The sequence below is a fragment of the Camelus dromedarius genome, chromosome 27 (genome assembly GCF_036321535.1).
Source record: "Camelus dromedarius isolate mCamDro1 chromosome 27, mCamDro1.pat, whole genome shotgun sequence".
Lineage (NCBI taxonomy): Eukaryota > Metazoa > Chordata > Mammalia > Artiodactyla > Camelidae > Camelus > Camelus dromedarius.
Window position 1 is genome coordinate 4,399,631 of NC_087462.1, and position 27,061 is coordinate 4,426,691.

Below are 27,061 nucleotides of genomic sequence, written 5' to 3' on the forward strand. Positions count from 1 at the left end.
GGCACCCAGATTGACGCCCAGATAGGTGCAGCATCTGAGCACCCCAAGGCATGTGGGGCTGTTGCCTTCAGTCTGATCTGTGATTGAGCAGAAGACTAGGGGGAGTTGGAAGAAATGCTTTAAAAGGCATCAGTCCTTTGTGCTTCCCTCTCAGGGGCTTGGGGAGATACGACAAATTGGTGGGATGCTCTTGTGAGTGCGCTTGCCCCATGTCGTTCACACAGCCCCCGTTTTGGCAGATCAGCATCTGATACCATCTTTGGTTCACTCCCTGCCACTCCCCCTTTCTCACTCTGCGCTAGCTACACTGACCTCCAGCTTCTTCCGCCAAAGCACCGCAGTGTCCAGCTTCAAGACCTTTGTTTTGCACTGGCTGTTCCCTCTGCCTGGAATGCTTTTCCTTCAGACACCCACCTAGATCATTCCTTCCTTCAAGACTTTACTCAAATGAGCCTTTCCTGACCCTTTCATTTAGTATTGCACTCCCCTGGCACCCCCCATCCCCTAATCTTAATTTTCTTCCTTAATATTTACCACCTTCTAACAAGCTATATTCACATAACACATTTGTTGAATGTCTCTTTCTGTCAGAATGTCAGTTTCACTTGGGTAAAGATGTGAATCTCTTGTTCACGGCTGTATTCACAGCACTTAGACCAGTACCTACAGCATAACAGATGCTCAATAAATATTTTCTGAATCAATGAAGGGATGGCTGAATGACCGGAACCCCCTTGCATGCTGTTCCCTTCACCTGAAGCAACCCCTTCCCCGGCCCCAACACTCTAAAGTTAAAGATTTGTTTGGACAGAAAAATCATATACTTGTCTCTCACTTATTTTGTTTTATCAAAGGTAGGGATGAAAATGCAACAGGATAGTACATTTTGCATTATTGATGAATGGTGGCTTAAAATATTCCTTTTTTCCCACTTTCTCACTCCCTAAAATCTCCCCTAAACCTCCTAGTTTTAGGGGAAAGACACAGCAGGAATCTGGTCTCCCTCTGGCTTTTCAAAAGTTATATTAGCGTACAAGAAATGACATATTTAAAATATACAATTTGATAAATTTGGAATATGTGACCTGTGAAACCAGCCCCACAATCAAGAGAGTGAACAGACATGTCACCTCTAAATTTTCTCCTGCCCTTTTGTAATCCCTCCCTCCTAACCCCTATCTGCCACCCCCAAACAATACCTGATCTGCCTTTGGTCCCTATAGATTTATTTGCATCTGTTACTGAGCCAGATTCGTACTGCTTTCTGCATGACAGGCCAGTAAATCGAGAGAGGAATTGCTGGGGCAAGGAGTAGTGACTGTTTGGAAAGCCAGCAGACTGAGAAGATGGTGGACCAGCGTCCCAAAGAGCCATCTTCCCCTGAGTTAGAATTTAGGCTTCATTTACACTAAAACGGGGAGGAGGTGTGTTTGGTTGTTGCAGACTTCTTGGTGCCAGAATCCTTTGTTCTTGCATCTGTCCATGTAAGTCAGGTCATGATGTCCCCGTAAACCTCCAACAAGACAAAAGTTATTCTCTATTCTGTAACTTTTTATCTGTATATGAATGGGAAAGTGTTATACCTTCAAAGGTCAGAGCCTTGTGAAGGGGCTATTTGTGTGTTTCAGGCTATAGGCAACTTGTGTCAAATGCTTAGGTAAAAGAAACAGACCCAATATGGAGTCAGCTTTGTTCCTCCCTACTAGGTACCTTCTAGAGTTTTATAGAAATGGAAAATGGGGTCTTATGATATGTAGCCTTTGAGGCTGGTTCTTTTACTCAGCATAATTTTTTGTGATTCATCGAACTGTTGCATGTCTTAGTTTTTTTTTTTTTAAACAGACATCCTGTTGTTTTTATTTATTTATTTAATGCAGATACTGGGGATTGAACCCAGGACCTCGTGCATGCCAAGCATGTGCTCTACCATTGAGCTGAGTTCTTTATTCCTTATTATGGCTGAGTAGTATTCCATCACACAGATATACTGCAGTTTGCTTATTCATTCTCCTGTCCTTTTGATGTTTGAGTTGCCTCCACTTTTTGGTTGTCACAGATAAAGCTGCTCTGAACATTCACGTGGACACTTACCTTTATTTCCCTTGAGTGAACGCCTGAGCATGGAATAGGTCATATGGAAGGAGCATGCCTAACTTTTTAAGCAACTGCCAAAGCGTTTTCCCAAAGTGGTTGCGCCATTTGACAGCCCCACTGGCTGCGTGTGAGGGTTTCCCGGAATCCTTCTCTTTGTTCCTCTTTGTCTCTTAGTCTTGGCTTTACCAGACACATCACCTCCTTAACCAGATCCCACAGGGAGCTGGTTTTTCACATAGTCAGTCACCACAGTTATAATCAATCAGTTATTCGTGTGACTCTCTGCTTAGTGTCTGCCTCCTCCCTGGACTGTAAGCTCTGTGGGGACAGGGATATGTCTGTCTTGGTCACTGTCAGGTCCCAGGGCGTGGCACACAGTAGGCACTCAATACATGCTTGCTGATGAATGTACGATCCTGCCTGGTGGGCCACGGGCTAGAGTGATTAGGTTGATATGTTTTAGTCCCACTGTGATGATGAGGAAATAGAGACACCAGGAGGTGCAATGACCCATCCAAGATCCCTCAGCTTGCAGTGGCTGGGCTGGAAGTCAGACCCTGTCTGATCCCCTCGACTGGTGGCGAGCCTGGCAGTGAGATGCTGAGTGCATGCTGGGTGGGAGGTGAGGGGAGAGGATAGAGATGGGCTGGCCCAGGGAGGGCTTTGAAGTCCAGGAAGAGGAGTTTATACTCTGCACCTCTGCTTGCGAGCTTCAAAAAGGGTGCACAGCATGCACACCCTCTCTGGTCTACAAGATGAAGTCTTGCAACGCCAAGGTTAAGGGGCTGCAAGGGCTGAATGCAGAGGGCCCCCTCTTTCTGTGTCTCCCCAGCAGGCACTGGTAACAGGTATTTCCTGTTTCCGGCCAGCTCCCTGGGGCTGAGGTGGGGGTGGGGGAGCTGATTGATGCAGCTCAGTTCTGGGTTCCTTCTCCTGCTCCCACCCCCCCCACACCATCCCCCTCTTTCCGCCACCAAAAAGAGCTTCTGTCCCTGCACGCTGGTTCCCTGAAAGAGGGTGGCAAACTAACCAACCTTTCCAGCTCTTTCTTTGTCTTAGGCAGGGGCTGTGATGATGGGGGACCTGCAGGCAAAGGGGAAGTGTCTGGGTGCTGATTTGCATATGGGCAAGGTGCCAGCCCAACTCTGGTGAAAGGAGGAGGGGAGCTGAGGGGTTGCCTCCCTCCCCCAATAGGGAGGAAATATTCTCACATGCCCCTCCGATATTGTTCAAAAGGCCTCTAGTCCTTTACCATCGCCCACACTTCAGGCTGCCAGGAAGTCCTTCTAGTGGTCTAACCCCAGTCACTACTGCTGTTGGAGGGAGCCCCTTTCTTTAGCCGGCCCTGCTCCAGCCTGGAGGGCTGATGAGTCATACCTCCTGTCCCCTTTTGAGGTGTCACATGACTAGGGGGAAGCAGTCTTAAGGCTCAGCTGATCTCCCTGAGGTCAGCAGGGAACTTCCTCCCTCAGGCCAGATGGGGCCATCTGTTCTGTTGCCCCTGGTGACCTGCAAGCCCTGTCTGGAGTCAGCCTATGATCCCGCAAAGGCTGCTGGGTTGGAGAGTGGTACATGTGGTTCCTGTCACGTGCTCAGTTCCCCATTATGCCTCCCGCAATGTGGCACCATGAGGCAGCCTGGCATGGTTTGAAGAGGTAGTGGGGTGCAGAGGTTAGGAGCACGGCCTCTGGGTCCAGAGCTGGTATCTGGCTCCCCATTCCTACCTGGGTAGCCTCAGAAGGGGCTAGCTCCTTTCTGAACTTCAGTTGTCCCATCTGTCAAATGGGGATTCATTCATAAGCTCAAAACTTATACAGTGCTACTTCCGCTGCATTCTCTTGGCCAAAGCAAGCCACAAGCCCAGCCCAGACACAGAAGGTGGGGAAACAGACTGCAATTCTAGATGGTAGGAGTTGAAAAATATTTGTAATCACCACAAGGGGCATTCAGGCAGAGGGGATAACATGGACAAGGCGTAGAGGCAAGAAAACGTAAAATATGTTGCATTTAGGGTGTGGCAACCATTTTTACCTGATTGGGGCTGAGGGAGGGGAGGTAGAGTGAGACAGTTCTTGCAGAATTATCTCGCAGGCCATGGTGAGGCTGGACTTCATCCTGAGGTTGTTGGGGAACCACGGCAAGGTTTCAAAGGGAGGGTGACATGGTCAGATCTACTGTGTGGCGGTGGGCTGGGAGGGGTGAAACATGAGCCAGGGAGACCACTGAGGGGGCTGTTACAGTCACAAAGGTGACAGATGGTGGTGGCTGCTCTAGGATTTGAGTGGGAATGGTGAGAAGGGCTGGAAGTTGAGACATAGTTTGGATGGTGCATCCAAAGGACCCCCTGATTGCTGGAAGTGAAGGATTAACTGAACGCAAAACACTTAGATGCATTGCTGGTTTGGGGAAAACAATCCGTAAACTTAATCTAACTTGATTATGAAGCCTGGGGTGTGTGAGAATCATCCTGGCTTCCTAAGGAGAGTCACTGGATAGCGATGGAGGAGAGGAGGCTGGTGCGGGAGTGAGTTCAAAGTGACCACGACATCGGCCTTGAACCTGTCCAATTTGAAGTGCCCACTGGTGAATGAAGGAATCTGTTTCCCTGGTTGTAAATGAAGAAGTTGATGGTATTGAAAATGCAGTGTTTCCAGCTGTTGTTCTGAAAACCCGACCCTGGAGCAGGGAAGGGGTCCAGACTCTCCTCCAGTTACCCCCATGTTGTTTATTTATTCAATAAACACTCATTGGGCACTACTGCATGTCACCACATGTCCAGGCTCCAGAGGTGACCCAGACCTGGGCCCTGCTTTCTCCTGGTGGAGGGGACACAGCAGGTCACAGACCTAGCGGTCAGCCCTGGGGCTGGGGAGAGACATTATCCTGGGGTGGGAGAGTGAGACTGAGGACTCCACTTGGGCAAAAAAAATTAAGGGAGGCTTCCTAGAGGTTTTGGGGATGGGACTTGAAGAATGAGTAGGAGTTTACTGGACTGATGTGAGAGGAACTTTTAGCCTGGATTCCAGCCCTTTGTTTATTTCCATGTGTATAATTTGTGGAACAATTGGCAAAGAGAGCTAGAGTAGGCAGTCATGGGGCCTCTGAGGATCAGACATATGGCAGTTGGCTCTGGTCCTTAAGGCTATTGTATTAGGATAACATTAGCTGCTGTAACAGATAAGCCTTTTCAGTGACTTAACACAACAGAAATTTATTTCTTGTTCACATAAGAGTCCGATGTTCCTCCTGGTACCAGGTGGGAGTTTATTCTTCATGGGATGATTCAGGGACTATTTCCATTTGTGGCTTTGCCATCCCTTAGAGTCTCATCATCATTTCTGTCCAGCTTGCAGGTAACAGGGAGAAGGCAATTCCACTTCTTAAGTACGCTGCCCCCCAAATGATGCACAAGGCAAATACTCACATCTCACTGGCTAGTAGAACTAGTCATATGGCCACACCCACTTGCAAGGGATGGAAAATATAGTCCTTGGCTGGGCAGCCACATTTCCAGCACCAGTTCCATATTCTGGAAGAGAAAGCATGCATTCTGCTGGATGGCCAGTGGCCTCTGTCACAGGTAGGCAGCAGGAATAGAACTAAGGCCTGGGAGGTGGTAAGAGATACCCAGTTTGCTTTGTGACTTTGAATAGGTCCTTCTTCTCCCTCTCTGGGTTTTTTTCCTCTCTCTGGGGGATGAACATTGGAGACTGGTTGACATCTGATGTCTTTTCCAGGTCTGAAAATTGATGAATCAGTGAATGCTCTTGGGCTTTCTGGCTGGAACTAAGATAAAGATAGTGATGATGACGACCGTGATAGTGATGGTGATGGTGGTGGTGATGGTGATATTGGTGATTATGATGGTAATAGGGCTGATGATGTTGATGGTGATGAAGATGTTGATGGCGATGAAGTTGTTGATGGTGATGATGATGAAGATAGTGATGATGGTGGTGTTAAGGATGATTATGATGGTAATACTGATGGTGATGATGATGAAGAAGAAGATGATGATGGTGGCGATAATGGTGACTATGAAGGTGATATCGATGATGGTGATGGTGGTGGTGATAATAATAATGATGTGCTAATCATGATGGCAATGATGGTGATAACCATGGGTATGATTATGGTGATAATGGTGTTGTGAATGGTAGTGAGGATGACAGTGATCATTTCCAGATATTGAGGGCTCACACCATGCCAAGCCCTTTCCATGCATTATTCTATTGACTTAAAACAACATGACACAATAGACATTATGATGGTCCATTTTGTAGGTGAGGAAATAAGTTCAGAGAGGAGAGGTGACTTGCCCAAAGACACACAGCAAGTAGGGAGGTCTTCCCATAAACTTCTGGATTAGGAGCACTTTGGGGTTTATTCTCCATCCTGTTCCCTACCTTACCAGCATCCCCCTCCTGGCTCCAGGGGTTGAAGATAGTAGGTTCGAGAGAAAGCTCTGGAGTTTAGTGATGTTCACACTAAAGATGTTCAATAAAAAATCATTTTGGGATTTTAACTGAAATTACGTTGAATGTATCACTCAATTTTGGAGATGGCGGACATTTTAAAAACTCTGAGTCTCTATAATGAGTATATATTTCACTCTATTTACTTAGATCTTCTTTCATATCTTTCCATAAAATTTATAATTTACTCCATAAAAGGTTTGTACTTCTTTTGTTAGAAACATTAGATATTAATCAGCTTTTTTGTTTGTTTTACATTTTTTAAGCTACAGGAAATGCTATCCTTTTAAAATCAAAGTCCAATTTACATACAGGGACATGCTCAGTTCTTCAATTTACCATTCAGTCAGCTCTAGCAAATGTATACACTTGTGCTACGCACCACACCCTCACCAAGACAGAATTTTCCATGACTTGTGGCCTTTCTGAGTCAATCTCCATCACCCTCCCCACCCCAGAAACAACCACTGATTTGATTTCTATCACCATAGGTTAGTTTTGCTTATTCTAAAATCTCCCAAATTTAATCTTAAAAAAAAAAAAAAAAACCGCACACACATTTTTCTGATTGATTGTTGCTGATCTACTGACACACAGTAAACTTTGTACGTTGGTTTTGTTTTCAGTAACAGTACTATTTTATTACTTCCAGTTATCTATTTGTGTATTCTTTTGGGTTTTCTATGTCGACAATCATATCATCTGCAAAAGTGACCATGGTATTTCTTTCATTTCTTTCTTTCCTTTTATTTCTTGGTCTTGTCTTGCAATGCAGGCTAGGGTCTTCAGTACAGTAGTAACAGGGAAGGACAGCAGGCACCCTTGTCTTTGTTCTGATCTCAAAGAAAATCTTTGCAACATTTCACTTTAGAGGATAATGTTTTGCTTTTTCCTTAAAACAAGGTTTAAGGTTTTTTGAAAATCCACTTAGGTTACCGAAGTTCCTTTCCATTTCTGCTTTGTCAAGGATTCTTTTTTCCCCTCTCTTTTTCTTTTGATCACCAGTGGATATTGAATTGCTACTGTGTCTTTTATGCTTCTCTAACTGTTGCTAATCTCTTTTTGACAGAGAGAACAGGCCTTGGGCAGGCAACAGGATCTAACTTGAATGCAACAACACTGTTCACATCATATTTATTTTACATTGGCTGCCATTTACTTAGCACTTGATCCTAGTTTCCTTTGATAGTAGGATGTCAAGTTCTCTTCTTAAATACTGAAATATTTATTTATGTTAGAGTGAACTGAAAGTCCCTGATCCACATAGAATAACCCAGGTAGGCTGTGGACATGGCAATACTTGAAAAGAAGATACAGTCTGAAGATGGCAGTGAGATACACGGATATGATGAACACTGGCTATTGAATTGATTCACAAATGTAGCTGCCGGAGTCCGCATTCCAGCTGTCTCTCCCTGCCTCGGTTTCTTTATCTGTAAAATGATGGTAATAGTAATAACCTTGCAAGATTTTTGTAGGGATTCCATATACATATTATGGAGAGAGAGAGAGAGAGAGAGAGAGGGGGAGAGAGAAACCCATAGAAGTAGTGAGTAGAAAGATGGTCACCAGAGGCTGGGAGTGGTGGTGGGAAGATGGGGAGATGTCGGTTAAAGGGTATAGACTTGCAGCTACGTAAGATGAGTCAGTCTGGAGGTCTAGGATACAGGCATGACGGTGGTACTTAGTGGTACTGTACTGAACACTCTAAAGATGCTGAGAGTAGATTTCATCACACACAGAAACATGACGGCTACGGGAAGGATTGATATGTTAATAAGCTCCTACTGTAGTAATCCTTTCACCATGAGTAAGTATATCAAATCGGCATGCCGTAACCCTAAATATATATACTTTTTCTTTAAAAATATGTACATTAAAAACATATATATATATACGATAGCCAAGACATGGAAACAACCTAAATGTCCATTGACAGGTGACTGGATAAAGGAAATGTTATATATATGTGAACATTAGCCATAAAAAGATTGAAATAATGCCATTTGCAGCAACATGGATGGACCTAGAGATTATCATATTAAGTGAAATAAATCAGACAGAGAAAGACAAATATCATCTGATATTACTTATATGTGGAATCTAAAAAAATGATGCAAATCTTATTCATAAACCAAAAATAGACTCACAGACACACAAAACAAACTATGATTACCAAAGGGGAAAGGGCAGGGGAGGGATAAATTAGGAGTTTGGGATTAACAGATACACACTACTGTATATAAAATAGATAAACAATGAGGTCCTACTGCATAGCACAGGGAACTACATTCAATTTCTTGTAATAATGCTGGCTTTCACTGCGTAAGAGGCAATTAAGTGAAGCTACAGCCAAGAAAGTCAGCTTTAGATTCACAACATCCTGGCTTTAAATTTCAACTCCTCCATGGACTTACTCTTTTTTTTTAAATTGAAATATAGTTGATTTACAATGTTGTGTTAGTTTCGGGTATACAATAAAGTGATTCAGTTATACACACACACATACACATCTGTATATTCTTTTTCAGGTTCTTTTCCATTATAGATTATTACAAGATATTGACTATAGTTCCCTGTGCTCTACAGTAGGTCCTTGTTGCTTGCCTATTTTATATACAATAGTTTGTTTCTGCTAATCCCAAACTCCTAATTTATCCCTCCTCCACCCTTTTCCCTCTGGTGGCCGTAAGTTTGCTTTCTATGCCACAGACTTCACCCTTGCTGCTAATAATCTTGGGCAACTTTCCTTTCCTCTCTGAGCCTGCGTCTTCATAGGTAAAATGGACATTAAAAACTCACAGGGTTATCAAGAGAACGGAATAAGTCTGAATGCCCAACCACGTGTAGGAGGCATCCCCTAAATGCAAATATTGCAATCTGTAGAGTCACAGAGTAGGCGTGAGCAATTACCTGGTCGTCGCCTGGAGAGCTTGTTAAACATGCGGGTTTCCGGGCCCTCGCTGCCATCCATCCATTCAACACGTATCTATGGAGGCTCTGTTCCAGATGCTGGGTATCCACTAAGAAGTGAAGCGATGGCCCTGCCCTCCTGAAACTGACATTCTAAGGGCTGGAGATGGGCCGTAAAGAAAAGAAGTGAAGTGCAGATGGAGGGGATGGAAAATGCCAGAGGAGGAGGGTGGCGTTGAAAATAGGGAGGTCAGAGAGGCATCACGGAGAAGGTGACATTTGAGCAAAGACCTGAAGAAGGTGGCCAGGAGCCTTGTGCACGCTGGGGTGTGTGAGTTTGCCTGGGCTGCCCTGACAAAGCGCCACACACCTGGGGGGCTTAAACAACAGGCATGTGTTCTCATGTAGGTGTGGAGGCTGGAATCTGAGTTGCAGGCGTCAGCAGGGGCTTTCTTCTGAGGCCTCTCTCCTTGGCTTGCAGACGGCGAGCTTCTCCCCGTGTCCCCACGTGGTCTTCGCTCTGTGTGTGTTTGTGTCCTAATCTCTTCTTATAAAGACACCAGTCAGACTGGATGAAAGCTCACCTTTAGGATCTCATTTCAACTTACTTACCTCTTTTAAAGGCCCCATCTCCAAACACACTCATCTCCTGAGGTCCTGGGGTTTAGGATGTCAACACATGTGTTTTGGGGGTGACACAATTCAGATCATAACACAGGAAGATGCATTCCCAGTGGAGGGGACAACGTTGTTTGGCTACACCTCATTTTGTGTATCCAGTATCAATTGATACACATAGATGAATGCATAGAGACAGAAGTCAGACTAGTGGTTGCCAAGGAGAGGAGAGGGGGGTTTCCAAGTGACCACTTAATGGGTGCAGGGCTTCCTCTTGGATCTAGATGGGGTGATGGTGCAAAACATTGTGAATGTATTAAATGCTGCTGAAGGGTATATTCTAAGATGATTAATGGTAAAATTTTAAGATTGTGGAACTGTACATATTTATCATTATATATAAACAAAATAATATAAATATAAATTCCTATGAAAATATATGAATAATATATAAATAAAATAGTATTTGTCATGTTAACTATTTGTAAGTGTACTGTTCCAGTGGCGTTGAATACATTCACAGTGTTGTGTCACCATTACCACTATATCCAAAGCTTGTTCATCATCTCCAACAGAAATTCTGTCCCCATTAAACACTACCTCCCTATTCCCTTCCCCCAGCCCCTGGTATCCACCATCCTACTTTCTGTCTCTATGGATTTGCCTATTCTAGGGACCTCATGTAAGTGGAATCACACAATATTATTCCTTCTGTGTCTGGCTTATTTCACTTAGCATAATGTTTCCAAGGTTTATCCATGTTGTGGCATAAATAAAAATTTCATTCCTTTTGAATGGCTGAGTCATTTCCATTATATGTATATACCACATTTTGTTATTGGTTAATGGTTAACTTTATATCTTATAAATATTTCCTCATTAAAAAAAATTCTTGGGTAGATCTCGCTTCAGGTACAGCTTGATCTTCCTTGAGGAGGGTGCTGTGCCTTCTTTTTCCTCTTCTGTGCCAGTCCCCAAGTCAGACAGCCAAGGGTCAGCTTCTCCCCTGTCCCATTGTATTTCCTCCATCCTCATTTCTCTCTCCACAGTTCCTGTGCCTTAAGAATATCCGTACCTTCTTGTCTACTTGCTGTGAGAAGTTTGGCCTCAAGCGAAGTGAGCTCTTTGAGGCCTTTGACCTCTTCGATGTGCAGGATTTTGGGAAGGTGAGCTGAGACTGAGCTGCCTGAGAGCAGACACCTAGCGCCCAAAGATTGGATTTCAATTCATTTCCATGAATGTCTACTCTGGGCAAGCCAAGGGCTGACAGGGAAGGGCAGATGGGCCAGACCAAACAGGTGCAAAGAGCCTGGCTTAGGACACGTGGAACTGAGTTTGAGTTCCTGCTCCACCACTTGCTGTGTGACCTCAGATATGTGGCTGTGCCTCTCTGAGCCCTAGGTCCCTTGTCTGTAACATGGAAATAAGATCATCCCATCCTCTCTGAGTGGTTATGAGGATTAAATAGAACAAAGGAATCAAGTGGTGGGAACAGTGACATGCTGACGTGGGGGGATGGGAAGGTGGGACTATCCCAAATTAAGCCCCCAAGGGACATGGAATCCAACTTCAAGGTCAGGTGCTTGGAGGCTGTGTTCTGGAGTTGGGGTGGCAAGGGGTTTGCTGAGCAGCCACCGCCTTTTCACAGGTCATCTACACCCTGTCCGCTCTGTCCTGGACCACAATTGCCCAGAAAAAGGGGATCATGTGAGTAGCCATCTGAGCTGACAGCTTCGGACCCATTCAGTCCCAATCCTCCTCCTTGAAGCCCCCTCCCGACCTGGCCCCCCAGGACCTCTGGCTCATACCGTCCTGACTCCCCCAGGCCCTTCCCTACTGAGGAGGAGAGTGTGGGTGATGAAGACATCTACAGTGGCCTGTCCGACCAGATCGAGTGAGTGTCTGGGACCACGACCCTGCCCTGGGGGTCTGAGGGGACACGACCCTGCCCCAGGGGATCTGAGGGGCCCCTGGTCTCGGGGTCCCCCTGGCCCCGCCTGACTCCGCGTCCCGCAGCGACACAGTGGAGGAGGATGAGGACCTGTACGACTGCGTGGAGAACGAGGAGGCCGAGGGCGACGAGATCTATGAGGATCTCATGCGCACGGAGCCGGTGCCCATGCAGGTGTGTAGGGGCGCAGGGCCGGGCCCAGGCAGGGGCGGGGCGCAGCCCGGGGCCCCCCAACACCGGCTTCCCCTTCCCTCTCTCAGCCCAAGATGACGGAGTACGACAAGCGGTGCTGCTGTCTGCGGGAGATCCAGCAGACGGAGGAGAAGTACACGGACACGCTGGGCTCCATCCAGCAGGTGCGGCGCGCCGACCCGGCCGCTGCCAGGCGCATGCGCGGGAGCCGGGCGGGCGGGTGCGCGCCCGCGGAGAGGCGGCGGGTGTCCCAGACGAGCCTGGGGCTTTGGGCTTCTTTGCCCCCGGTTTCCTCTCTCTATCTCCCTTTCTCTCTGCCTCCATCCTCGCTTCTACCCTGTCTTGCATCCTCGTCTCTGTCCGTTTGCTCCATTACTGTCTCTGACTTTCCGGTTCCTCTTCCCTTTGGCCGTCTCCTTTCCGCCAGCGCTGCTGGGAGTGCGTCAGTATCCCGTGCAAGTGCCCCATTTAACAGCCGCAATTTAGTGCTTTTTGAAAGATTCACAAGCGGGTGCAACCATCACCACTGTTTAATTTTAGACCATTTTCATCATTCCCCCCCCCCCCCAAAGAAAGCCTGTGCCCCTCAGACGTCACCTCAAAAGCCCTGGCGCTCCCCCAGCCCCTGGCAACCACTGCTGTCCCTTCTGTCTTTATGGGTTTGCTTATTCTGGACGTTTCACGTAAATGGACTCATACACGCTGTAGTCTCTTGTGTCTGGCTTCTCACGGAGCGTCACGTTTTCAAGGTTCATCCACGTTGTAGCGAGCGTCTGTGCTTTGTTCCTTTTCATGGCCGGACCACATGTTGTTATCCATTCATCCATTGATGGACTTTTGGGTTGTTTCCAGTTTTTGGCTCTTATGAGTAATTCTGCTACGAACAGTCCTGCACAGGTTTCCATGTGGACTTTCTCCACCTCTCTTTTCTTTCCTTTACTGTCCATCTTTGTTTCCTTGCCTCTGTCCTCTTTCTGCACATCTCTCTTTCTCTCTCTCTGTTTCTGTTTGTCTCTTTCCATCTCTCTTCTCCTCCTTGTGTCTCTGGGACTGCACCGAAGGGAGGAGTCTCACCCTCCTTCATCCTTTCCTCTCCCCACCCCCTCCCACAGTACTTTTTGAAGCCCTTGCAACGGTTCCTTAAACCTCAAGACATCGAGATCATCTTCATCAACATTGAGGTGAGCCGGCCCATCCCCAGCCCTCCTGGGCTTCTGTCCAGTGGAGATGGTCTGCCGCCTCACTAGTCCCTGGAGTGTAGGGGTTGGGAGATGAATGGCACAGGGTGGGTGGATGCCCGGCACCCCAAGCACCAGGCTCTGGCCCCATCCCTCACCCCTCCCTCCAAGTAGGACCTGCTTCGTGTGCACACCCACTTCCTAAAGGAGATGAAGGAAGCCCTGGCCAGCCCCAGTGCACCCAACCTCTACCAGGTCTTCATCAAATACAAGGAGAGGTGAGACCCAGCTGACCAGCCCAGACCTCCGGAGGTCATCCTGCCCTGCCCAGACTGGGCATTTGGGAGGCTTTGTCCCCAGAGACTGCTGGACAGAGAGGACTTTCCTTTCTTTGCTCATAGGCAAGGGACTGCCCATCTCTGGTTAAATTCCCAGCTCTTTCTCGTGGGAGCTGTGTGGCATTGGAAAGTCACTCAACCTCTCTGTGCTTCTGTGTTGACATCTGTAAAATCAGTGTGATACAGGAACATACCTCCTAGGGTGTGATGAAGATTGAATAAATTGAATGCATTAGGTGCTTATTACAGGGCCCGGTACACAGCTGGTGCTCAATAAATGCTTACTAAGTAAATGAACATCAAGCAAAGACTATACACTGGGTGCTGTGCTGAGAGCTTTTTATGCATTATCTTATTTCATGCTATGATACCCCATGTGGGAGGTGCCCATTTTACAGACACGGAGACTGAGGCTCAGTGGCACCCAGCCAGGAAGAAGTGGGGCTGGGACTGCCACCCAGATTGGCCTGACCTTGGTGCTGGCCACTATTACCTGGCCACCTGTCCTCTTCCCGCAGGTTCCTCATCTACGGCCGCTACTGCAGCCAGGTGGAGTCGGCCAGCAAGCACCTGGACCACGTGGCCACAGCCCGGGAGGATGTGCAGATGAAGCTGGAGGTGGGCGTGTGCCAGGCTACATCCTGGGTCAGGGGTGGGGGGCTCCCACTCCTTCCCAGGCTCCGGGGGCAGTTGAGAAGAGACTGAGCTGGAGATGGTGTCACTTTCCATTGCAGCCCAGCCAGGGGTCTGCCTGCTGCAGGTTTGGGGAGGCAGGGACTGACCAGCCAAGAGGGGAGCAATGGAGCAGAGGAGATGGACCAGAGTGCTGAGCCCTGATCCCAGCTGAACCCTGACCCTAGGCTGAGGTTCCGACCCTGTCCTGAACTCTGGCTCCAAACTGAACCCCAGCCCTGGCTGTGCCCCAAGTCTGGGCTGAATGCCAACTTCACATGGAGCCCCGATCCCAGCCAAGCCCCGATCCTGGACTGAACCCCAGCCTGAACCCATATGTCTGGCAGAAGCACAGACAGGACAGGGAGGATGAGCCTCTGTTGCACCGTCCATGGTCTCCACGGTGGGGACCCTCTACCTGTCTATCTCCCCTTCTCCAGCCCCACTCAGCTGAGGAATCCTGGGACTTTACTCCAGGCAGCCTTCCAACTGGCTCTTAAATCATCCCTAGCTCTGAGACATTCTTCCTTCCTTATTTCCTGGGGGGAGACCTGATGCTTCAGGTTCTAGAAGAATCCCCATCTGCCTTTACCTCTTCTTGCTCACCCCTTTCTCCGATCCCCCAGGAATGTTCTCAGCGGGCGAACAATGGGAGGTTCACCTTACGAGACCTGCTGATGGTGCCCATGCAGCGGGTACTCAAATACCACCTCCTTCTCCAGGTACACAATGCGGGGTGGTCCAGGCATGGGCTTGGCATGTCTACCTCCCTGCAGGGGCTTCTGGGGACTGGGCTCTGGGACTCTCTGCGAGGAGTCCCTGGGGCCATGCCCCAGCTTGTGGGGATGGCAGAAGGAGGAAGAAGGAGTTGGTGGGCCAGGCTTGTTCAGAAGTCCCCCCAGGAGGGGAGGGCAGGCCTGGGGGATGTGCATCTCTGTGGGTCCCGCAGGAGCTGGTGAAACACACGCAGGATACAGTGGAGAAGGAGAACTTGCGACTGGCCCTGGATGCCATGAGGGTGAGTGGTCACACACAGGGATCATGGTGACACACAGGAACATACACGTTCGAGTCTGTGAGTCCCACCCAGGCACGGTCACATCCACGGGGAACCCCCCGCCACCACCACCTCCGCAGGTGACACCCCTGTATGCCCAGTGAGCGATTCGAAGTACCCCCCTTGGGGACAGTGACATACTGTGGACACCCTCTTTAAGCCTCCTGCCGGCCCCTAGTGGGGCTGACCTCCTGTCCCCAGCTAGACAGGGGATTGGACCACGTTGGGGGACCCAGGCTCACTCCCGTCCCACCCCCAGGATCTGGCGCAGTGCGTGAACGAGGTCAAGCGGGACAACGAGACGCTGCGGCAGATCACCAACTTCCAGCTGTCCATCGAGAACCTGGTGAGGGCGCGGGGTGGGGCGGGCCAGGGGTGTGGCCGCGGGGCGTGGGGGGGGTTAGTCTCCTCCTTGGCAGCCCCTTGCCAGACACCCTGCCTGTTGTGCAGGACCAGTCTCTGGCCCACTACGGCCGGCCCAAGATCGATGGCGAGCTCAAGATCACTTCGGTGGAGCGGCGCTCCAAGATGGACAGGTGGGCGGAGCCAACACGGATCTGGGACGGAGCCTGGCAGGGGCGGGGCTAGATTTCCAGATAGACAGGTGGGTGGGGCCACCCGGCCCAGAGGGTGGAGCCTAGGTGGAAAGGCAGGGCAGAGGCAGCCTGGATGTGTGGCTGGACCCAGAACAACAGCTGACAGGACAGGTGGCACAGATCATATGAGTGAGGTCAAGATGGACAGATAACCAAGCTGACCACCGAGGAGGAAAAGGACAAGTATCCTCGAGGGACGGCAGGGCGGGGCCGGGAAGGTGGAGGGGATCAGGCAGGGAGCTGGCGGGGACTTTGGGAAGAGCCTGACCCAGCTGCTTCCAGGTACGCCTTCCTGCTCGACAAAGCTCTACTCATCTGTAAGCGCCGAGGGGACTCCTACGACCTCAAGGACTTTGTGAACCTTCACAGCTTCCAGGTTCGAGATGACTCCTCTGGAGAGCGGGACAACAAAAAGGTAAGTTTCTGAGGCCATAACTGGGGGACCTCCATGCTGGGAAGCCTCAGTGCAGCCTGAGCTCTCCGCTTGGCTCTTAGGATGCCCGTGTGTGTGCTTGCGTGTGTGTGATTTTAGATTTGTGGGTGTGTATTTGCTTTTCCTGGGCAGCACTTTTCAGGGCGACATGTGCGGGGCTCTCCTGGGAGCAGGCAGCCTGCTGTTGGCTTGACCCTCCTCTCCCTACAGTGGAAGGGTCAGTGGGCATGTGGCCCGTCCCTTTGCAGGGCGGGCACCTTCATTCTGAACCCTGCTTCCCTGCAGTGGACTCACATGTTTCTCCTGATCGAAGACCAAGGTGCCCAGGGCTATGAGCTGTTCTTCAAGACACGAGAACTGAAGAAGAAATGGATGGAGCAGTTTGAGATGGCCATGTGAGACCTCTGTCCCCACCTCCATCTTTCTATCCTCAGAGGATTCGTATCACGAAGATGCAGGGGCTGGGAGGCAATTCTGTGCCCTGGTCTCACCCCTGCCTTGACATACTGTGGGACCACTCTGAACCTCAGTTTTCTCGTCTGGGAAATGGGAGGGACAGGCCTTTAAGACTATCTGCATCCCCAGAATGCCAAGGCTTTGTAAGAGCCAGCCATCATTCTGGAAATCCTTCCTCCTCATTGTTCTCTTCCTCCTCCTTTTTCTCGAGATGAAATTCATCTAACCAAAAACTTAGCCATTTTGAAGCGTTCAGTTCAATGGCATTTGTACATTTACAATGTTGTGCAACCACCATCTCTATCTAGTTCTGGAACATTTTCATCCCCCTGAAAGGAGACCCTGCACCTATGAGGCAGTCACTCTCCCTTCCCCACCTCCCTGCCCTTGGCAACCGCTAATCTGCTTTCTGTCTTTACTATGTTCAAGGCAGCGCTAGTCACAAGAGCCGACAATGTGGCAGCAACCCAAATGTCCATCGGTGGGTGGATGGAGAAACACAACAGGGCAGACCCATGCAGTTGAACAGTATTCAGCCGTAAAAAGGACTGAAGTCTTGCTTTATCCGCATTACAGCGGGTATTGGTACTTTGTTCCTTTTATGGCCAAACACTGTTCCGTTGCTTGGACTTCTCTCTCCAGCTCCAACATCTACCCCGAGAATGCCACAGCCAATGGACACGACTTCCAGATGTTCTCCTTTGAGGAGACCACGTCCTGCAAGGCTTGTCAGATGCTGCTGAGGTGAGGCGCCTCGGAGGATGGACCTGGGTCCTGGGCTGGGTGGGCTCCTGCTCTGTATTCGGGGCCCCTGCGTGCCATCCCTATGAGCTGGGAGGTGGGAGGCTGCCCTCTGATTTTCAGCTTCTCCATCTCTCTCCTGCTCTAAAGAGAACCCACAGGGGCCCCTCACATTATTGGCAAAGCGATTGGCTGTGTCCGTTCAACGTCACCGAATCTCCTTTGTCTCCTCCCTGCATCCTAGAGGCACCTTCTATCAGGGATACCGCTGTCAGCGGTGCCGGGCGCCTGCGCACAAGGAGTGTCTGGGGAGGGTCCCTCCGTGTGGCCGACATGGGCAAGGTACCAGGGACTGAGGGTGGGAGGCGGGCTTGCTTCTGCGCGGGCGATTTTCCACTCTAACTAGTATTTCCTGTATCCTCCGATAGATTTTACAGGAAATATGAAGAAGGTAAGACCCTCCCTCGCCCCCCATGTGTGCGTGGAAAATCATGGCGGGTGGAGGTGGTAAGGAAGGGAGGACCCGGGAGACCCAGGCAGTGGGCGCGCTCCTCCTCTGGGTGCTCAGATGAGGGCTGATGAGCCGCCCTGCTTGTTTTCTTGGTCTCTCCCTCCAGGATAAGCTACATCGTCGTGCTCAGGACAAAAAGAGGAATGAGTTGGGTGAGTCAGCAGGGGGCGCTGTGCGGGGCGGAAAGAAATCTGGTCTTCGCCTCAGTGACGCTGGCCCAGGGACCGATCTCAACAATTCTTAGTGACCACGTAGTGTCCCGCTTATAAAGCATTTGTTCCAGTCCTAGAAACCCGAAAGGAATTTGTAAATAACTGTCTGAAATTCTTTATTTGCTTTGCTCAAGTGCTCCCATTCACGTTGATTATTCACTGCACTCCCCACCCCACCCCCGTTTTTTTTTTTTTTCTTGCTTACAAATTCCTTCTGTAGTCTCAGCTGGCTGGGCACACCTCTGCGAGCTGTCCTCATCCCCTCTCCTGTTGATTCTGTATCACCGAAACTTACCACAATAGGGTGGTCCCTCCGGAGGGCGGTGAGTGGGAGACGCAGTCTGGCCGAGACAGAATTCCTTTTGGCGGGGCGGGGGCGGGGGCTGCTGCGACCTGGGTTCGTCTACGTGTTGATGGAGTCTGTGGGATCACAGCAGCGGTGGGTGGTTTTTATCAGTGCCTCCTATATATATGCTGTCTGGGGCACATGGTGACTGAACAAGGGCTGCTTCTCCTCCCAAAGCGCTCAGGCTGGTAGCAGGAAACAGACTTTGGCTAAGTCGTTACAGTTGGGGTCGGCAAAGTAGAGGGTTTTCCGGAGCATGAAACTTGGGGACCAGATGAATCTGAGTCTTCAGGGAGGGCTTCTCAGAGGAGGAGGCATTAGAGTGGACACTTGAGGGATGAGAAGGAGTTACACAGGTGGAGAAGGCACGAGTGTTCCAGGCAGAGGGAACAGCTCATGCGAAGGCTACGAAGCAAGAGGGCAAGGCATTATTAAAGAAGTGAGAACCTGGCGTGGCCAGGAGACATAAACTCTTTGCTTATAGTCATACAGAATCAGTGCAAAGACTCAGTTTCGTATCTATCCATCTGTCTATCCATCTATCCCCCTATCTGTCTGCCTATCTACGTTGACTTATAGATGGGTGTCTATAGATGTCTGTAGGTAGGTATGGATACACCAGCTTTATCCACAATAGTCAAAAGTTAGAAGCAACTCAAGCATCCTCAATAGCAGGAATATATATATATGATATATATTATTTACATACATAATATCATAATATATGTATAAAATCAGCTGTACACAAAAGTGTATATATTGGCTTTATTTGTCAAAATCCAGAAACAACCCGAATGTCTTCAGTAGGATGAAATACAAATGCGAGTGTGTATATGTGTATATGCCCACTATGTATTTACTTCATATCCAATATATACCTGCTCACATGTCCATTATTTATAGATATATATGCTTTTGATTCAGATGGAAAATACATACCAAAATGTATATGAAATGAGTAAATCTTTTTAAAATTGAAGTAGAGTTGATGTATGAATATTATGTAAGTTACAGGGGTACAATATAATGATTCACAACTTTTAAAGGTCACACTTGTTTGTAGCTATTATAAAAAATGGAATAAATCTTAAGTGTATGGCTCAATAAATTTCTACCCACGTAACCACCACTCAGATCGATGGACAGAACATTTCCATCATCCCGGCAAGTTTTACTGGATGGACCTGCTGGTCATATTCATGGCTAGTCAGCCCTTCTTCCCAGCAGGAACCACTAGCTGAACTCCATCATCATTGATCTGTTTTACTTGTCTTTGAACTTCATACAAATGACATTCTACAGAGCAGTATGGTTGCTTGAAGCAGTACTTTGTTCTTTTTCCTGGCGGTATTGTATTCCATGGTATGGTTATTGCCCGCTGTGTTTGTCCATCTTATGGGGGACATTCAGTTTGTTGCCAATTTTGAGGGCTCTTGTGAATTCCTGCCTGTGACTCTCTGTGGACCTGTGCTGTCATTTCTCTTGGTGATCTATATGGGAATGGAATTAGCTTTCGCGGTTCCTGCAGAGAGTTTTCCCAAGTGGATTCCCACCCTCGCCACCCCTTCGTATAGTCTTTTTAATTTTCGCCATCCTGCTGCGGGGTGAGACTCGGGTTGGAAAGCCCTCTACTGCCAACCACAGTGTCCTGTCTCCTTCCCTTCCCTCCAGGTCTGCCCAAGATGGAGGTGTTCCAGGAGTACTATGGGCTGCCTCCGCCCCCGGGAGCCATTGGACCTTTCCTACGGCTCAACCCTGGAGACATCGTGGAGCTCACCAAGGCTGAGGCTGATCAGAACTGGTGGGAGGTACAGGCTGGGGCCATGGGAGTGATGGAGAAAGACCCGAGTGTGGGGTCAGGGTGTAAGTGACCTTGGGAAGTGGGATCATGGCCCCCTGGACTCTGGCCGTGGAAGGCCACTCTGGGAGGGTGACATTGATGGGGCTTTCTGTGGGTGGCCTGGTCCTCATGAGCTGGTGGTCTTCCCAGGAAGTTGACACTTGCTGGCACCTCTCTGGGTCATCCTGGCTACAGAGAGATAGATCAACAAGCAGAGTGGCCGTTGGGTGAAAGATGGGCAGACACACATACACACACACATCACAGATGCCTGTAACCTCTCTGTCCATCTTTCCCTCCCATCTTTTTAGGGCAGGAATACGTCGACCAACGATGTTGGCTGGTTTCCCTGTAACAGAGTCAAGCCCTACGTGCATGTGAGTGCTTCAGGTCGGATGGAGCGAGGGCAAGGGGGTGTCCAGAGAGGGTCCATAAGGGTGGACAGCACTGGGGAGAAACTCACCTGTGTACTTACCTGTGTGTCTGTGTAGCCACTGATCAATCGTCTGTATATCTAACTAGGTAGCTCTGTATTATCTATCTATCTCCAGAAATGTTCCTGGATTTTTATTTTAAAATTGTCTCAGCCTTGGCCAGTGTGAGCCCCTACAGGCTGGCTTTTCTGCCCTTTTGATGTGTCCGCATTGTTCTCCGAGCCCTTCCTTACTTTCCAGCACGATACCAGACTTATCTAGTGCTTTTTCTGCCGCAGTCTTGGAATCAACCATTTTCCCAAGAAGTCTGGGTCTTTCCAGTGTGGGACATTGGCACTCGAGCACTGGGCACCTCTCCAATTTCTGCCTCCTTATGTAACTACCTCTTTAAAGCTGCACTCATCTCTGCCTCCTTTTCTCCCACTACAATGAAGGCGCTGAGAAAAGATAGGGGGAAAAAAAAGGCAATTCTCCTTTCTATTTGAGGCTTCGCACCCTCCCGGCACCACCCATCTGACAAAGTAACTACTATTATTCATTTCTTATATGTCTCTCTCGAGTTTATTAAGGCAGATGCAAGTAGAGATATGGGTTCTCATTTGCCCCATAGTTTATTCAGAAGGTTCAATATTCACTATTTTGCAGCTGGTCCCCTTCCCCAATATATGTTGGGATTTACATATCCCTGTACATAGAACATTTAATTATTTCCCCCCCCTTTAAAAAACAGAGGTAAAATTTACATAACATAAAATGCACAATTTTAACGTGTATGATTCAGAGGTACCTTAGTACATTTTACAATGATTCCACTGATATGAAATATCTAAAGTAGGTACATCCACAGGGACAGAAAACAAATTGATGGCATCCAGGTGCCGGAAGTGAAGGGCACAGAGAATAACTGCTTAATGGGTAATGGGTACGTGTTTCCTTTTGGGGTGATGTTTTGGAACTAGTTCGAGGTGATGGTTCCTCATTCCTCTCATTATTTTGTAAAATTATGGTAAAATATCTGTAACATAAAATTTACCATTTTTTAAGTGTACAGTTGAGTGTTACTGAGTACCTCTACCTTGTTGTGCAACCATCACCACCACCCACCTCCAGGACTCTTCATCTTGTAGAAGTGACATTCTGTACCTGTGAAACACTGACTCCCCATTCCCGCAATTCGCCAGGCCCTGGTGGCTACCATTCAGCTGCCTGTCTCTATGAGTCTGACTCCTCTAGGGACCTCACATAAGTGGGGTGAGACCGCCTTCGCCCCTCTGTGTCTGGCTTATTTCACTGAGTATCGTGTCCTCAGTGTTCACTCAAGTTGGAGCGTGTGTCCGAAATTCCTTCTTTGTTAAGGCTGAATGAGCTGTCCACTGTGTGTGTTTCCTACTCTTTGTTTATCTGTTAATCTTTTGATGGACGTTTGAGTTGCTTCCACCTTTTGTCTATGTGGTTAGAGCTGTTTGAACACTGAAGTATAAATATCTCCCTGAGTCCCTTTTTTTCTCTCCAATTCATCTGGGTCTATTTCCAGGAGAAGAACTGTTGGATTATTTGATAATTCTATTTTTATTTTTCTGAGGCGCTGTCATCTGTTCTCCGAAGTGGCTGTACCATTTTACATGCCTGCCAGTGATGTAGGAGTGCCAGTAATGAAACTCTTATTAGAGTTTCAGTTTCTCTATATTCTTACCAACAGCTGTTCTTGTCTGTCTGTCTGTTTGTTTGACAACGTTTTTTTTTTTAAACAGTAGCCATCCTGATGGGTGCAAAGTGATGGAAATGAGCACTTTTACATTTATTTGGATCAGGGATTGGCAAACTTTTTCTGTAAATAGACAGATCGTAAATAGTTTCAGCTTCAGGGGATCAGAGACTCCCTTTTGTGGCTACTCAACTCTGCTGCAGCAAAGCGAAAACAGACACAAGTGACCTGTAAATGGGCGGGCATGGCCATGTTCCAACAAAACGGAGCTTACAGACCTGACGTGTGAATTTCATGTCACCTCCTCCTGCCAGGAAGTATACTTCTTGTGATTTTTTGCAACCACTTAAAAATGTAAAAAGCATTCTTAGCTTGAGCGTCATGCTAAAGCAGGCTGTCAGGGCAACCCCTGGCTCGCTTGGTACTGGGTCAGTCTCTCTCCCTGGATTCTGGGACTGTATTTGTAGTGAAGAGTGCAGTGCCGGGCATGTAATAGGCACCCAATAAATGACAATGGAATGAATGAATGAATGAATGAATGAATGAAGTGCCCTGACGCCTGCTGCCTCCCTGAGCCCTTTCCGCTGAGTCTCGGTGTCTGTGTCCCCAGGGTCCCCCTCAGGACCTGTCCGTTCATCTCTGGTGAGTAGAACCACCTTTATTATTTTCAGCTTGGGGTGCTCTGGAGTGAATGGCTGGGCTGGGCACTGGGATGGGGTGGGGGCTACAAACTCATCAGTTATTCATTCTTCAAACCCTGGGCATTGACTGCTGGGTCCAGCCCTATGTCGGGACCTGTGGAGCAGACAAAAGAGGGTCCCTAACTGTGGGAGATTATGGTCTCACTGGAAGGAAAATGATGGTGATGATGAAAATGGGAGCTCCCGCTCCCCATCCTCCTACTTTTTGGAGCACCTACTGCATATAGAGCAGTGGGGGGTGGAGGTTTACAGTGCTGCTTCTGAGCCCACTGACCTGGGTTCAAATCCTGACTCCAACATGTCCCAGCTGTGTGACCTTGAGCCAGTAACTCAACTTCTCTGTGCTTCAGCTTTCATCTCTGGAAAAAGATTCCTGACAATGTCTACCTCGTAGGGCTGTTAAGAGGCTCCCACGAGCCACTCCCTTGTTAAGTGCTTCGTTCTTCGGCACAAGCAGCACTTTATTATCCGTTATTGTCAGCATTAGCTGTTATGACCGCATTTCATCAATTCTAAAATGCACACTTTCCCCCTCCACATTTTACCATCTCTGGCATCGGAATGGCTCTGACACTTAGTGGAGTTTCAACCTTCTGCCTAATTTTATGGGTAATGATTTTTATTTCGTAATGGCCCATGAAAGAACGGTGCATTTTATGACCGTTGGCATCTTAGACTTGACGTCATATGGTGGTGTCTTTATGATGTGTGTCAGCACTTTAAGGAGAACACGCAGTTCTCATAATAACACTTTGAAGTTGGTGCTATTCTTACTCCCTTTCAGAAAAGGAGGAAACTGAGGCTCAGAGAGGGGAAGAGATTTGTTCAGTGTCAAAAAGTGAGGAAGTGATGGAGGTGGGATTCGAACCTAAGTCTCCCTGACTCTGTAGCCTGACCTTCCTGCCCCTTGAAAATTAGAGAAACGCAATGGCCAGAAGAGCACTCCTGTGTCCCGAGTGCATGAGGCGCTTCAACTGCGTTATTGCCGTTTGTCAGAAGTGTCTCTCTGCGGCGGGCAGTTTTATTTCCTCTTTTCAGTGGAGGAAATTGGGACTCAGAGTAGCAAAATCGGTTCCTAAGGTCACAGAGCAACTCAGTGGCAGAGCCAGGATGTAAACCGTGGTCTCTTGAGGCTGCGCCCACTCTGCGCCGCCCAGGTAGATGTGGTCCCCAGGGCCCGAACTGGGGTGAGGAGAGGGAGACACTGACTTTGGGTGCAGAATTTAAGGGGCACCCAAAACTCAGGCATCAAGATCCCTAACATTTTAATGCAACATTTTTTAAAAAATCAAAAGCAAGGCAAAAAAAATCCATGATAAACAAAATACCAAAATTGTCAATAAAGACAGGGTGTGACAGGGCTGGGAGCAGGGAAAGGTGAATTGTGAACCAGGCACCTGCAGAGTCAGATCTTTATTTTTTTTCTTTTTTCTTTTCTTTTTAAATTTTTAAATTTTTAAAAATATTTTATTTATAGAGTCAGATCTCTAAGATTTTGACATTTTGATCATCGTGGATTTTTTAAAAAGATTTAATATTTAACCTTGTTAATAGCTTTAGTTAAAAGAAAATGTATTTCCAGACATCAAGAATTTGAAAACTGTACAAATTAAAATAGTATTGAATTCACACACGAGTAGATAAATTGACCAGTTTTTTTTAATACCATATTTTTCTTCATAGATTTTTTTGAGTTAATTTTTTAAATTGAGGTGAAATTCATATAACATAAAATTAATCATTTAACGTGGCATTTATGTTAATATTTACATAGAAAGTACATATTCACGTTTGTATATTGTATAATTATATATTATATAAGTTAATACATATTCTGTTATATATTTATATTTTAGCATATATCAGATTCACATTTATATATTATCTATATTATATCTATAATTAACATATTATTTGTTACCTATTTACACATGCTCATATTTACATTTATATGTTCTCTATATTATATAGTACACAATTAACATATATTATTTGTTATGTATTTGCTTTTATAGCATAAACATATTCATATGTCATAAATAATTCATATTTATATATCATAAATGTATTATCTATAGTTAGTGTATATTATTTATTTCCTATATGGCATAAGTTATATATATGGTTTAAATTATGTATGTATAATTTAATATATAAAAGTTTCCCTACAGTTACTGTTCTACATTTATTATTTTTAAATATATGACATATTTACTACTTAAATATGAATTCATGGCATTCTGGTCATTTTTTTTAACAGTCCTCTGGGGGAACCCTGTTTATTACTCCAGCAGTTTTGAGTTTGTAGTTTTTGAATTTTTTTGCAGTTTCATGATCAGTTCTTCACTTCCTGATTTTTGTAGATGACTGAAGTTCTCTATGTGGAATAAATAATAATAGAAGTAGTTTTTACCGATAAAAATGTGGAAAAAGAAATACATATAGAATCTACAGATATGATTTACATTTATGGTATAAATATATCCATGTTTACATCTGAAGTCAGGGGCACTTCGTACATCACAGTGACGTGAAACCACCTCTTTCAAGCTCCAAAACATTTCCGTCACCCCAGAAAGAAACCCTGTCTCCATGAACAGTCACCCCCAGCCCCTGACAGCCGGGACCCCGCTGTCTGTGTCTGGGGACTGGCCTGTTCTGGACGTCTCACATCCATGGACTCACACACTGTGTGTCCTTCTGTGTCTGCTTCTCCCCCTGAGCATCACGTTTTCCGTGTTCTTCCTCGTAGCGACTGTCAGAGCTTCACTCCTTTTAACAGCTGCTTTTGCGGTCGTTTTGATTTTTAAAAATATTGCATTAAAATACTACTTCTTTTATTTCTTATCATTTGTCTTAATGACGATTTCAGCTTCCCTTTTACATTTTGAACCCAAAGCTAGTGTCTCACTCTCTTCACCCTGTTTCTGTCCTGGTGACCACAGAGATGGGCAGACCGTGGACACGGAAACTCAAAAAATGCCTGTCCAGGAATTCCAAATTCCAGAGTAAAGGAGAAAAAAGCCAACAGCTGTTTTTCCGTAGTCAGACTCTCAACAGTTCTAAAACCAAGTGTGTGGGTTCTTCTTTTCCCCCACACCAGGTGATTCTCCAGTCACCAGCTGAGTGGCCTACAATTCAACTCCATTCTGACCCTATTTGTCTGGAGTCAGCGTCAGATCCCACAGGCTAAGGGCTCAGTCCCAGAAGACTGTCTCCCACTTCAGAGGCCAGCCCTGAGCTGGGGCCTCTCATCTTTTCTAACCCACTGACTATAAATGGGGTAGGAGGGTTCCCACAACCCTCTCCTTGGGTTCCATCGTTTGCTAACAAATTCACAGAACTCAGAGAAAGAGTTTACTTACTAGATTACCAATTTGTTATAAAAGGACACGACTCAGGGGCAGCCAGGTGGAAGAGGTGTACAGGGCACTGTGTGGGGAAGAGGGTGGAGCTTCCACGCCCTCTCTGGGCATTCCCCTCCGGGTACCTCCCTATGTTCATCAGCCTGGAAGCTCTCCATAACCATCTGGGAGAGGCATCATCACATAGGCAAAACTGATCAGATCACTGGCTATTAGTGATTGACTCAACCTCC

The 27,061-nt window shown here is 47.3% G+C and overlaps 1 protein-coding gene across 1 annotated transcript in view; it reads left to right on the top strand.

Moving 5' to 3' along the window:
• VAV1 (vav guanine nucleotide exchange factor 1) overlaps positions 1-27,061 on the top strand; it is a 47,714-nt gene that overhangs the window by 12,865 nt on the left and 7,788 nt on the right. The window contains exons 2-22 of the mRNA XM_031437074.2: positions 11,150-11,266; positions 11,749-11,807; positions 11,926-11,994; positions 12,117-12,225; positions 12,312-12,407; positions 13,356-13,424; positions 13,596-13,699; positions 14,278-14,377; positions 15,058-15,153; positions 15,381-15,449; positions 15,748-15,834; positions 15,939-16,024; positions 16,367-16,499; positions 16,803-16,912; positions 17,616-17,717; positions 17,959-18,056; positions 18,143-18,165; positions 18,332-18,377; positions 20,455-20,591; positions 20,935-21,000; positions 23,373-23,404. Coding sequence (XP_031292934.1) covers positions 11,150-11,266; positions 11,749-11,807; positions 11,926-11,994; positions 12,117-12,225; positions 12,312-12,407; positions 13,356-13,424; positions 13,596-13,699; positions 14,278-14,377; positions 15,058-15,153; positions 15,381-15,449; positions 15,748-15,834; positions 15,939-16,024; positions 16,367-16,499; positions 16,803-16,912; positions 17,616-17,717; positions 17,959-18,056; positions 18,143-18,165; positions 18,332-18,377; positions 20,455-20,591; positions 20,935-21,000; positions 23,373-23,404 — 1,808 coding nt within the window. The remainder of the gene's footprint in view (positions 1-11,149; positions 11,267-11,748; positions 11,808-11,925; positions 11,995-12,116; positions 12,226-12,311; positions 12,408-13,355; positions 13,425-13,595; positions 13,700-14,277; positions 14,378-15,057; positions 15,154-15,380; positions 15,450-15,747; positions 15,835-15,938; positions 16,025-16,366; positions 16,500-16,802; positions 16,913-17,615; positions 17,718-17,958; positions 18,057-18,142; positions 18,166-18,331; positions 18,378-20,454; positions 20,592-20,934; positions 21,001-23,372; positions 23,405-27,061) is intronic.